Source organism: Colobus angolensis, unplaced genomic scaffold, assembly GCF_000951035.1.
Source record: "Colobus angolensis palliatus isolate OR3802 unplaced genomic scaffold, Cang.pa_1.0 Scaffold271, whole genome shotgun sequence".
Taxonomy (NCBI): Eukaryota; Metazoa; Chordata; class Mammalia; order Primates; family Cercopithecidae; genus Colobus; species Colobus angolensis.
This window is the reverse complement of record NW_012115944.1, coordinates 593397-607391: the sequence shown is the minus strand read 5'-3', so window position 1 is coordinate 607391 and position 13995 is coordinate 593397. Positions and strand designations below refer to the sequence as shown.

General features: G+C 50.8%; 1 protein-coding gene across 1 annotated transcript in view; it reads right to left on the bottom strand.

Annotated features, from left to right (window-relative positions):
• Positions 1-13995, bottom strand: part of MRC2 (mannose receptor, C type 2) — a 66807-nt gene that overhangs the window by 28929 nt on the left and 23883 nt on the right. Inside the window, exon 2 of the mRNA XM_011947913.1 lies at positions 155-556. Within this exon, the coding sequence (XP_011803303.1) occupies positions 155-556 (402 nt within the window). The remainder of the gene's footprint in view (positions 1-154; positions 557-13995) is intronic.

Sequence of the window (13995 nt, the reverse complement as noted above, 5' to 3'; positions counted from 1 at the left end):
AAAAAAAAAAAAAAAATGCTTCCTATTATAATTAAAGATGTCACTGCCAAGGCTCCACAGAGGCCAACGCCTTGTCACCAGGAATCTGTCCTTCATAGCTCCAGTCCCCTGGGCACTGGGGACCCCACCCTCTCGCCTGCAAGCAGCCCCTCACCATGGTAGGGCAGAGCACATAGGTCCTCCTCGCTGCCGTAGATGCGCCACTGGCCACTGCGGGTCTGGTCACCACGCTCAAGGGTGCCAGGCTTGGATATGTTGCTGGTGCGGGCCCCCAGGAGCAAGGACAGCTGGTCACCCAGTGTACGACAATGCCAGCGAAGATTCAGTGCCTCCCGGTCACACTCATACATGCCCAGGGAGGCCGTGGTGTTGGTGCCTGGCCAGCCTGTGCCCAGGCATTGCATGGTACCCAGGTTGAAGAGCCGGTTTCGGGAGACCCACTTCCAGTGCTGGGCAGGGAGACTGGTATTGCAAGCTGGGGTGACTCTGACCTGCCCGCCCTGGGCCTCCAGGCAGCCCTGCAGTCCATGGCTGAAGATGAGGAAGACGTTGGGTTCTGGAAGGGAAGGCAGGACACGAGGGCATCACAGGGGCTCTCCTGGTTGGCCCTTGATGACCGGTGTGGCTGACAGGCACCTACCATGAGCCTTCACTCATACGTTAAATCACTCAGTCCTCACTACCAACCCTCTGAGGTGGAAATGAGTGGCAGTGCTATGCCCCTGTGGCCAGATGAGGCAGAGGCCTGCAGGACCACCTTTGTTCTAGCCCCTGCTCACCTGGAGGGAGGACCCAGTCCTCTGTACCACCCTCAAAAGCAAACCCAACTCCCACCCCGCATGTCACCTGTATACTTTTCTGAAGATTTTATGAGGAGCGGTGGAGGCATTTACACCATATACCACACACCACATTGCAACTTCAATCTCAAGCTCTATTACATGGCGTGGTTTTTCTGCCAAAATTCTTCTTTGGTCCAGAGGCATTTTATCTCACCCTTCCCCCTGCCCCTTGCACTGGTGCCATCCTTTCCTCCTTCTTTGGGTCTTCCCAAACCACTCACCGCACCCCCGAACTATTTCACGCCTTAATTTTTAGGCAGCAATTTAACTCTTTGGCTTCCTCAACTTTTCCTCTTTCCACCTATCTCTTCGCTGAGCAGGCGCCCTCTGTAGAAGTCACTGGGGAAATCCAACCTGCCCCCGCCCCACAGCACACCCCCTTTACAGAATAAGAAATGAGGCTTCAATGCATAGAGACAGAAAGCAAATTAGTGGTTGCCTGTGGGTGACGAGAATGGGGAGTGGCTGCTAAAGGGCACAGTGCTTCTTTTGGGGGTATGATGAAAATGTTCTAAAATTAGATTGTCATGATAGTTGCACAACTCTGTGAATAAATTAATCCCAATTAAATATAGGTTTTAATGAGTATATGAGTTAAATGGGTAAATTCTATATGTGAGTTATGTTTCAGTGAAGAAAAAGAAAGGAAGGAGCAAGGGAGGGTAGGAAGGAGGAAAGAGAAAGAAAGGAAGAAAGGGAGGAAGGAGGTAGGGAGGGATGGATGGATGGATGGAAGGAGGGAAGGAGGGAGGGAGGAAGGGAGGGAAGGAAGGAAGGTAAGAAAAGACAGACAGACTGAGTCTTAGAGATATGAAGTGACCTACTCCCAGTGTCACAGCCAGTAAGCAAACCCAGATCTGTGGGACATCCACATGTTATCACCTTCCTCGTTCCCTGGCTGCCACTTACGTACACAACACACATATGGAGTACATCCAATCTCCAAAGAACTTTTGCATCCACTAGTCACTAGCTCCCCAGGATACTTTTCATGTCTTGAAATGATGAATCTGATTGCTAGTGTTTCTTTTCTTTTTCTTTTTTCTTTTCTTTTATTTTTTTATTTTTATTTTTTTGAGATGGAGTGTTGCTCTTGTTGCCCAGGCTGGAGTGCAATGGTGCAATCTCAGCTCACCACAGCCTCTGCCTCCTGGGTTCAAGCAATTCTGCCTCTGCCTCCTGAGTAGCTGGGATTACAGGCATGCACCACCACACCTACCTAATTTTTTGTATTTTTAGTAGAGACAAGATTTCTTCATGTTGGTCAGGCTGGTCTCAAACTCCCAACCTCAGGTGATCCACCCACCTCAGTCTCCCAAAGTGCTAGGATTATAGGCATGAGCCACCATGCCCGCCAGCTAGTATTTCGATTCTAGCTCTGCCACTGAATATGGGACTCAGGCAAAGTGCTTCACTTCTCTATACCGTTTCCTCATCTTAAGACTCTGGTAATGATGAAATGAGATAATACGTGTAAAGCATTTGGAACAGGGTCTGGCACAGTAAGAAGACTATAAATGGTCAGCATTATGCTATGTTATTGGTAAAGAAATTGACTGAGGGTGGTGAAGGAATTTGATGACAAGAGTCATAAGACTGTTAAAGGAAGGAGCTGAAATGTGACCCTAGTCTCCTGGGTCCAAATCTCAAGTTCTCTCTCTTCCCCCATGCTGATCTTATCATCCTTCTATGGTCCATTCTCCAAAGACGACAGTCAGAATCATCTTTTTGTTGTTGTTGTTGTTGTTGTTTTGAGACAGAGTCTGGCTCCGTCGCCCAGGCTGGAGTGCAGTGGCGCAATCTCGGTTCACTGCAACCTCTGCCTCCCAGGTTCAAGCAATTCTCCTGTCTCAGTCTCCTGAGTAGCTGGGACTGCAGGCACACGCCACCATGCCTGGCTAATTTTTCTGTATTTTTAAAAGAGACAGTGTTTTGCCATGTTGCCCAGGCTGGTCCTGAACTCCTGAGTTCTGGGAATCTGCCTGGCTCAGACTCCCAAAGTGCTAGGATTACAGGCATGAGCCACCACACCTGGCCTAGAATAATCTTTTAAAGATATAAATCAGTCCTAGAAAAAATTTAAAAATATTATTGGAGTGTTGAAGGTCATAGACAACAGTGATGAATTCGATGGCATAAGAACTTTTTTCCCAAAAAAAAGATTTTTTTCATGGCAACATATAATGCCATCAGCAAGGTCAAAATTCAAATAAATGACAAAAATATATGTACCTTATTAGAGGCAAACAGTTAAGTCCACAATATTAAAAGAGCTTCTGGCTGGTCCGAAGGTGGTGAGTTATCTCAATTGGTTGTTCACATTCAGTTACAGACCAAACTCTTTGTTCTACTCTTTCCTCCTTTCTGACTTTACTAGTCTGAAAGAAAAGAGAGAGAAAGAGAGAGAGACAGAAAGAGAAAAGAAAAGAAAGCAGAGCTTCTACCAAAAAACTAGATACATGAAATTTAAGGAAAGTATCAACAATGCAGTAGAAAATGAAGAAGAGATATGAATAGAAAGCAAAAAAAGAAAGTGCAATTGCCTTTTAAATATTTGAAATGATGGCCAGGCACGGTGGCTCACGCCTGTAATCCCAGCACTTTGGGAGGCCAAGGCAGGCAGATCATGAGGTCAGGAGATTGAGACCATCCTGGCCAACATGGTGAAACCCTATCACTACTAAGAATACAAAAAATTAGCCCGGTGAGGTGGCGGGTGCCTGTAGTCCCAGCCACTCGGGAGGCTGAGGCAGGAGAATGGTGTGAACCCGGGAGGCGGAGCTTGCAGTGAGCCGAGATCGCGCCACTGCACTCCAGCCTGGGTGACAGAGCGAGACTCTGTCTCAAAAAAAATAAATAAACAAAAATTTAAAAAAATTTGAAATGACAGCCTCACTCATAGTAAAAGGGAAAAAACTACAACAACGGAGGCAGGTTGGCCGGGCGCGGTGGCTCAAGCCTGTAATCCCAGCACTTTGGGAGGCCAAGGCAGGCAGATCATGAGGTCAGGAGATTGAGACCATCCTGGCCAACATGGTGAAACCCTATCACTACTAAGAATACAAAAAATTAGCCCGGTGAGGTGGCGGGTGCCTGTAGTCCCAGCCACTCGGGAGGCTGAGGCAGGAGAATGGCGGGAACCCGGGAGGTGGAGCTTGCAGTGAGCTGAGATCCCGCGGCTGCACTCCAGCCTGGGCGACAGAGCGAGACTCCGTCTCAAAAAAAAAAAAAAAAACAACGGAGGCAGGTAAGTCTTCCTCCTGCTTGAATTACTTCAAAGACGATTCATCATTCTTCAAGTAAGATTCAGCCTCTTACTATGAGCCACAATTTAACATGATCTGGTCCTGTCTAATGGTCTGATCTCAAATCTTGTTACTCCACCTTGCTCAAGTCCCTCTGACCTCCTTGTTCTTCCTTGAACAAGCCTGGCTCTTTCCTGCCTCTGGGGCTGTGCATTATTTCCTCTACCTGGCATTTCACATTTGAAACCACAAAAAAGGGTAACATCTTTAGAGAGACCCTCCTGGCCTCCCAATCTTAAAGTGACCACAGTTACTCTCTATCATATCACTTGATTATAATGCTCTTCATGGCGTTTATTATCTGATTTTTTTCAACGTCTGGGTTGCCTGTGAGTCTGCATCTATTGACTGTTTTTTCTTTTGCTTATGGGTCATCTTCTCCTGCTGCCTACTATCTGCAAATTTTTTGTTGTATGCTGGACATTGTGGATAATGTCATAAAGAGTCTGGACTTTCTTGTTGTATACGGAACGTCAGGGATGATATGTTAAAGGGAATCTGGATTTTAAAAAAAATCTTCCTATAAAGAATGCTGGGTTTTGTTATGGCAGGCAGTTAAATTACTAGTGGATTACCTTGCTCCTGTGGAGGTTTGGTTTTAAGCTTTGCTAGGGCGGGGTTGTTTGAGTTTTGCCTTTAGTCTTCAGATGTGGCTCTTAATCTTGGATTTAATCATAAGGTGAGGACCTTCTGGGATTTCGAAAGAAAACCTTAGGTGATTACTAAGCCCCTCAAACTTGGTGGAACTTAAATTTTAAAGTCTGTTTCCTCAGCACCAGGTAGCAACTGAAACCTCTGCCTCGCAGCTTCTGTTTCTTGCTGGGCTGCTTAGAGCCCTACCCTGCAAAATGCACAGTTCAGGAGTCACCAAGGATTTAAGGAGAATCTGTAGAAGGAATTTCTGTGGCTCCTTCCTTTCCAGGATTTTCCCTCTCAATGTTAGCCTTTCTAGTGGCCCCAAGCTCTAACCAGTAAAACTGCCACTTTCTGTGTTAGCTCCTCAAACCAGACAGTATGCTCAGGGAAAAGCTGGTTAAATGTGCCAGGTTTAGTTTTTACTTTCAAGGACTTTTTCCTCTCTATATCTGTCTGGTTTTAATTGCTGTCCACTGCCTTCAAATCACCGTAATCACCATATTTTATGTTCTTCCCTTAGTCTATAAGCATTCTTGGCCAGAGAGTTAGACTGACAAAAGCTACTCTGCCACTTCCAGAACCAGAACTCGCTATCTGACACGCTCTTGTTTCCTGTCTTCTCCACCACTAGGTGCTGTCTTCCCCAGCACCTAGAGCTCTGCCTGACACAGAGTAATGCTTAAATACTGAAGGAACAAATGAACACATGCATGAATGAACAAATTTCATGCCTAGATAATAATCACAAACAACCAGCCTATCTTTCTGCTCCTTGTTCCAACAGCTAGGAGCACAGCTCCTGTCACTGATGCTGGAAACACCAGCGTGGGAGTGTAGGCTGGGGCAGGGACCCTGTCCCTCTGTCCTCTAACAGCACTGGGATGCGGTTCCTCTCTGGGCAGGACAAAGTGAGCTTCCTAAAGTACCCCTAGGACAACTGCCACAGCTAATCTCTGGGTCCTCTGCCCTTAACCTGCTCCTTCCCTCCTGCAGTGAACTGAATGTGTTAACCTCCAAAAATTCATGTGCTGAAATCTTTTATTTTTTTCTTTTGAGATGGAGTCTCGCTCTGTTGCCCCAGCTGGAGTGCAGTGGCACGATCTCTGCTCACTGCTGCAACCTCTGCCTCCCGGGTTGAAGTGATTCTTCTACCTCCGCAGCCTCCCAAGTAGCTGGGACTACAGGCCACGCTCAGCAAATTTTTGTATTTTTAGTAGAGACACAGTTTTACCATGTTGGCCAGGCTAGGCTCAAACTCCTGACCTCAGGTGAGCCTCCCACCTTGGCCTCCCAGAATACTGGGATTACAGGAGTGAGCCACCATGCCTGGCCTGTGTTGAAATCTTAACCCCTCAAGGTGATGGCATTAGGATGTGAGGTCCTTGGGAGGTGCTTAGGTCATTAACGAAGAGCCTTCATGAATAGGATGAGTGTCCTAATAAAAGACATCCCAGAGAGACCCTCGCCTATTCCACCATGTGAGGGTACAGTGAAAAGATAGCTGTCCACGAGGAAGTGGCCCTCACCAGACACTGAATCTGCAGGGACCTTGATCTTGGACTTCTCAGACTCCAAAGCCGTGAGAAATACATTTATATTGTTTACAAGCCATCTGTTTGTGGTCTTGTGTTATAACAGCCCAAACAGACTAGGTCACCTTTCAGCCACCCACCAGAAACCAGAAACCAGCTCCAGGACTTGATCCATGCCTGCCCAAGCTTCATTTAAGGAGTAGGTATCTGGTGCTCAGAAACTCTACTCCAGGCAGTACTAACAGAAAATGGCCCTTGGCGGGAGGTAGCTAAAGGAGGCTGGGGCCGGAAAAGGAAAAAATCATTGCTTGTTTTGTAGATGTTTCTCAGAGATAGGACAGGAAAATGAAGCCCAAAACTTCACGTGAGCCCACAACAGCCCAAGAGGATGTTGTCTTCCTCTGCTCCCCAGCCAGAAAATCCACAAGTGTGCTAAATCAATGCCAGGTGGGCTGTAGCAGTTGTAGCAAGCGGTGAATGAAGAGTCCAAAAGAGGCCCAGGTTAGTCGGGAGGGCTGCTCCCAGAGTCAGGCCAACCGCCCCTCACTTGACAGAGGAAACTGAAGCCCAGAAAGGGGATGGGATTAGAATGTCCAACAGAAGTAACTTTCAGGTCTCAGTTTCCCCCTTTGTCACATGAGGCACAACTTCGAGGCCCCTCCTCCCTCTGACATCCTAGGCTCTGGGTTCAAATCCACCCAACTTTCCACTAGGTGCACGGCATGTTCCAGGCGATACTGGGACCACGAGGAAACTCGCAGCACCGTCCCTCCCCTCACAGGATTTGTAATCCAGTTAGAGGAGAACTGCTGGGCATAAGAGCAAACAAGCCTTTAAAATCCCAGGTGTCTGGGGGCGTTGCAAGGAGCTCTGTGCCTCCCAAGGGCCGAGAGACTCCGCTGGGCAGAGATCTGAAGACTGCAATGTGGAGGAGGCACTGAGTGAAGAACGCAGGTCACATTTTCTCATTTGGCAGCAAAAGAGGACAAAGGCAACCTCTTGCATTTTCTCATTTGGCAGCAAATGAGAAAAGGCTGAGGAATCAGAAAGTAGAGGAGAGTGTGCAGGAGCTCTGCAAAGCAAAGGAGAGGCTGAGGGGGATTCCTGTAGGTGGACTGGGGGGACTCTGCCAAGCCGGGATCAGGGGTTGCTTGGAAGAGCATTTTCCACCCGAAGTGGCCGGTGGGCCTGGGCCCTCACTGAAAAGAGGCTCTTTCTCCAAGGCCTAGTGGAGGGGGAGTGCACGCTCAGGCTGGGCTGGAACTGCTGGGGAAAGAGAAAAGGCATGCTGAGAGCTGGCTCTGTGTTCTTTGTACCCGTGCTTCATCAAGCACATACAAAGCGGGCAGAGGGAGCTCAGAGTGCAGAGGACTGATGCTCCCTCCCACCCCCACATCCAGAGAGGGCCCCTCCAGCCTCACCCACCCCCCAGCCTCATCCATATGCATGGGAGCATCAGGTGTCAGTGCAGGGAGCAAAAGTGCCCCCCACAGAAGGTGCAGGGCCCCTCACAAGGATCTTGGGATTCTTCTCCCCAAGGACAAAGACCACTTCTTATATTTTGTAGAATATCAACCCATGCCTAGCACAGTGCTATGCATCAAGCTGTGGCTCAGTATGTTCTTATTGAGTAAATGAAGACATGAATGAAGCTAGGCAGGGAGCTGCGCACTGAGCACTGGCTGGGTGTGATTCATTCATTTATTCATTCATTCATCCAACAATGATGTATTGAGAATTTCATGGATGTCGGCAGGGCGTTAGGCACTGAGGGTACTGTGAACAATACAGACATGATCCCAGCCCTTATCACCATATGGTCTGCAGGGCACTGGGCTCTACAATGAAGACATGGCAATGATAACAATCTGTGACCTCACTGAGCTGCCGTTATCTGCCCAGGAAACTTCCCATCCTCTTCTTGTTCTCCTTGTATCGTGTACCTCTGGCTATGTGGATGTGTGGGTGGGCACAAGGCTCACTCTTGAGCTGATGACAGTGTCTATCCCCTTGGCCACAGTGATGGGGCACATAACTCAAACAGGGCTGATCAGAGAACTCCCCTGGAACACATAAAGCTTTCTCTTTCTATTAAGATTGCTAGGCTGGGGCTGCCAATGGCCATGCTTCCTACGATGAGGAGATAATATATAAAGAGAAGCAGAGTGAAACGGGACAAAGAGATGGAAAGAGAGGAAGTGAGCCCTAGAGATGCTGGATGTCCTGTCCCTGAATCCCTGAGGCTTTTTCCTCCATTCTGTGAATCACTCAGGATCATCTGCAGCCAGCTGGACTCCTGCATTCCCTTTCTTAATGAGCTTGTCTGCATTAGGTTTCTGTCCCATTCTCCTTATCTCCTGGGAGGCTACTGCTCTAGGACCTCCTCTGACCTGTCAGACCAGCCTCTTGGGTTGGCTGCAGCACCAAGGCCATCTCAGAGGAGGTGCCTGGAGGCTGGACCCTCAGCCCATTCTCCTAATCATCCTTCTGGCTGCTCCCTCAGGTGCTTTCTTATCCCATACGGATGATAATCATTTATGAAGCACTGTAAGGGAAATTAACAATGAACCAGATGCTGGGCACAGTGGCCCACGCCTATAATCCCTGCACTTTGAAAGGGTAAGGTGGGAAGACTGTTTGAGCCCAGGAGTTCAAGACAAGCCTAGGCAACATGGTGAGATCCCACGTCTACAACAAATTTAAAAATTAGCCAGGTGTAGGCCGAGCACGGTGGCTCACGCCTATAATCCCAACACTTTGGGAGGCCGAGGCGGGTGGATCACAAGGTCAGGAGTTCAAGACCAGCCTGGCCAACATGGTGAAACTTTACTAAAAATACAAAAGCTAGCAGGGCATGGTGGCGCACACACCTGTAATCCCAACTACTCGGGAGGCTGAGGCAGGAGAAAACCGGGAGGCGGAGGTTGCAGTGAGCTGAGATTGCACCACTGTACTCCAACCTGGCAACAGGGTGATGCTCCGTCTCAAAAAAAAAAAAAAAAGCCAGGTGTGGTGGCATATGTCTGTGATCCCAGCTACTTGGGAGGCTGAGGCAGGAGGACTGACTGAGCCGAGGAGTCTGAGGCAGTAGTAAGCTATCATCACGCCACTGCAATCCAGCCTAGGAATCAGAAGATACGGCCTCTGCCCTCATGCGTTTCTAATGAAGCTGGAGAGGCTGATCTCATGAAGCAATCCGTGGAAAAGTTGAAGCCTGAACAGTTGGGGTGAAGGTGATAGATAGAAATGAACTTTCCAGATAAATGAAGTGTGATAGAAATATTTCTTTTTTTCTTTTTCTTTTCTTTCTCTCTCTTTTTTTTTTAAAGAGACAGTTTCGCTCTGTTGTCCAGGCTGTAGTGCAGTGGCATGATCATAGCTCACTGCAGCCTTGAATTCCTGGGCTCAAGTGATCCTCCCACCTAAGCCCCCAGAGTAGCTGGGACTATAGGCATGCACCCCACCATGCCCAGCTAATTGTTTTTTGTTTGTTTGTTTGTTTGAGATGGAGTCTTGCTCTTTCACTCAGGCTGCAGTGCAGTGGTGCGATCTTGGCTCTCTGGAAGCTCCACTTTCCGGGTTCACGCCATTCTCCTGCCTCAGCCTCCCCAGTAGCTGGGACTACAGGCGCCCGCCACCACGCCCAGCTAATTTATTTGTATTTTTAATAGAGACAGGGTTTCACCGTGTTAGCCAGGATGGTCTCGATCTCCTGACCCCGTGATCCACCCGCCTCAGCCTCCCAAAGTGCTGGGATTACAGGCGCGAGCCACCGTACCCGGCCCCAGCTAATTGTTTTTACTTTTTGTAGAGATGGGGTCTTGCTTTGTTGCCCAGGCTGATCTTGAACTCCTGGCCCCAACCTCCTGATCCTCCTACCTCGGCCTTCCAAAATGCAGGGTTTCTAGGTGTGAGCCACCGTGTCTACTTTGATAGGAATATTTCTGATGTAGTCCACACTTCTTGCTTCTCAGACATCCAGGTCATCACCTGGGAAACACGCCTGTGCTCATGGGCAACTGGGTTTTAAAGCAACTTGCCCTACACTGAGTAACCCATCTCCTCCCTCCCTGCTGATGGTCACTGAGGCCTCCTTTCCCATCCTGTCTGCTTCAAGGCACACAATGCTTTTGTGAAGTCGCGAGACTGAGTGCAAAGGCTTGACAACAGTTTGTGTCTCTGGAGCAAAACCCTCAGCTATTTCTGCAGTTTCCCCGGACTCAGCCCATCCACAGAGGCAGCCAGAGGTCTGACCTCAGATAAGCCGGCTGCTCTCCACAAGACATCACAGATGAAGGAGGCAGATGAGAAGTTAATTCTAGCATGGTGCCTGGCATGCAGTGGACTCTCAACAAATATGTGTTGAATGAGAGGCATGTCACATAAAACCCTGAAAGTTGCAAGCAGAGACAAGGACAAGGAAGGCATTCCAAGGACAAGGAAGGCGGTCCAAGCTGCCGACCCGCAGGAGCAAAAGCTGCAGGCAGGAACGCAGGCCCCAGCGACCACCTGGCTTAGCTCCTGGAAAGCTGGGGGCTGAAGGCCAGCTGGCCAGCCCTGGAGGGGACTCAGTTCCATCCCTGAGGGCATGGCAGGGTGGCCTCTAGCCTCTGAGCCTCTCTCCCTTCACTGCCCCTCCCCAGGCCACTCAGAGGCGAGGGGTCATCCCAGGGAGAGCCAGAGGCCGCCTGAAAGGGCTGCCGGCCAAGAGGAGCAGCTGTTTTCAATGAGCTGCTTAACCTCGAGGCCAGGCCTGGAAATGTCCCTGAGTCAGCAGAAGCTGCCAGCCCCACCCTGCTAAGGGGCCGACTCTGGGGACCCAGCACCCCACCCTGCACCACCCCTGGCTAGAGACTGTGTCCACATACATGCACGCACATTAGATCCTGGGCTGGACCAGGGGTGCATCGCTTCCATGGAGGAGGGAGGTTCACATGACATCGAAGCCCAATACCCTGCCCAACTGTGCGACGTCCCCACGACATTCTGAACTATGGCGGGTTTCCCTCTACTGGTCACCTTCCACTTTTCACACCCTCCTCCCTCCTCCCCAACAGCCCCTCCATCCCATCCAGGCCAAACTGCTTTCCTCCCACAGCTTAAAGCGCTTGTGCCGAAAACCTACACACACAGCCCCGGTGGTTGCGCTGTTGCTGTCACAGGCCACCCTTTGTAGAGCAGTGGCGGACTTCCCACACCCGTCATTTCCAGAGATGCTTTTCTCCCCGCTTCAAAGCTCTGTGTTGCAGACTGTGTATCCTGTGTCCTAGGGCGACATTAAATCACACTGTGGCAGGGAATGGGTGGGGAGGTGGGACTGTCCCTCCACCTACTAAATGCAGGGGGTGGTGGGGAAGGAGACTGTCACCTTTCCCGCGGTTTTGCTGATCCCGCAGACCCCGCCCCCGGGGTGGGGGCGCGGGTGGGGTAATGCGGGCTGGGTGTAAGCCAGCCCCTGGGGTTCTCTGGGAAGGCAAATGTTCGCCCGCGCTGCCCTTCCCCTTCGCAATGTCATGGTGTTTGATCTCATCCCCTGATGGCTTTTGACTTCAGACCAAAGCAGCACAACATTTTCGGCCAGTCCTCCCCCAGGCCCCCTTTGCCGGAAGAACTGGAGAGCGGCCGCGGGACAGCAAGCAGCGATCGCTCTCGCCTCCAACCTCTGCTCCAGGCAGCGTCCGGCCCTTTCCTCCCACTGGCTCTTCCTCACTGGGGGTCACCAGGCCTGGATCCCCAGAGCCGGAGCATCCCGGGGACGGGCACACCTTGACCCCTTTCTCCCCCAACCCAGTGCCCAGGATCTGGGGCTCCCAGATCCACCTGCCCTTGGAGTTCCGAGTCTTCTCTGCTTCTGCTCCCCGAGGGGCACCCCTGCCCCCGCCATCGTGCGCCCCCAACTCCACGGAGCGCCCCTCCCCAAGACGCCATTCGCCCTCAATCTGCGGTACGCCTCTCCCCTCGCCACCGTTAACCCCTCCCTCCACGGAGCACCCCTCCCCCCCGACATCCTGCACCCCCTCAAGGGGCGCCACTTCTCCGTCACCGTGCGCCCCCCTCTCCACTGGGCGCCCCTCCCTCCACTGCCGTGCGCCCCTCAATCTGTGGCGCGCCCCGCTCCGCCGCCTCCCAGCCCAGCTAGACAAATGTCCGGTCTGCGTGGCCGCTGCCCCCCGGCGCCGTCTGCGAGCCCGCAGCCAAAATAAACAGCCCAAGAGCCACTTCCTTCCCCGTGGGGGGAGCTTTCACGACGGCTGGCTCCAGTCGCGGCAGGAAGTGGCTTTCTGGGCCAGCACGATCCAACCTCATTGACCAGGCCGCTAAGGGCAGAATTCGGGAATGGGACCCCGAGCGCGGGGGCTGAAGCAGAGCCTCGCCATGGCCACGCGATCTCTCGTGCCCTCGCGGGGACCCCATCGCCGACAGCGGCCACCACTCCATAACGCAGGTCCGGATAGCCTCTGCCGAACCACACCTCCGTGCGGGGGTGTCGTGCGCCTGTCCCTTCTTAAAATCGTGGACAGGTCAGGACTGCGCGCCTGGCTGATTGAGGACGAACCAGTGAGTGAGTGAGTGACTTTATTAGGAAACATCCACAGGAATTTGGGGGAAAGCACTTTTTAAAAATGTGGTTTTGACAGTGTCTACAAGGTGTGTGTGGGAGGAGTAACCCAAAGCTGAAATATTACAGGTGCCGCTCCAGTTCATTGCAGAGTCAACAAAAATGAAGAAAATCTTTGGACCTTTCTGTAATTCACAATTTTCCATAGTGAAAATTTATGTTTTCTGAATTCAAAAAAAAAAAAAAACTTAGATACCCCCACACATATAAAAGAAATGTGTAGAGAAATGTATTCAACTGGAATGATTAGTTCAGGAGACACTGAGGTTTAAAATATTAACAGGCAGGGCGTGGTAGCTCACGCCTTTAGTTCCAGCGTTTTGGGAGGCCGAGGCAGGTGGATCACTTAAGGCCAGGAGTTCAAGACCAGCCTGGCCAACATGGTGAAACTCCATCTCTAATAAAAATATGAAAATTTGCCAGGTGTGGTGGCAGATGTGGTGGTGCACCCCTGAGGAGACTGAGGCAGGAGAATCGCTTGAACCCAGGAGGAGGAGGTTACAGTGAGCCCAGATCACACCACTGCACTCCAGCCTGGGGGACAGAGTGAGACTCCGTCTCCATGAAAAAGAAAAAAAGAAATTAACATTGCATTCAATTTCTTGGCAATGGTTTTTCAAGTAACACTTGACAAAAAAGGTAGAGATTCCCAACAACCTACACTGGAGGTCCTCACTGGCCAAGTGCCCACTGAGGACCCAGGCTCTGCCCCTGGCCTCTCCATGCCCTGGACCTTTGCTTGCCATGAGTCTGAGCTTGTGAAAGATGTTTGTCGGTTGGGTGCAGTGGCTCACACCTGTAATCTCAGCACTTTGGGAGGCCGAGGCAGGCGGATCATGAGCTCAAGAGATCGACATCATTCTGGCCAACATGGTGAAACAGCATTTCTACTCAAAGTACAAAAATTAGCTGGGCATGGTGGCGCTCGCCTGTAGTCCCAGCTACTTGGGAGGCCGAGGCAGGAGAATTGCTTGAACCCGAGAGGTGGAGGTTGCACTGAGCCGAGATCGCACCACTGCACTCCAGCCTGGCGACAGAGCGAGACTCCGTCCCCCCCCAAA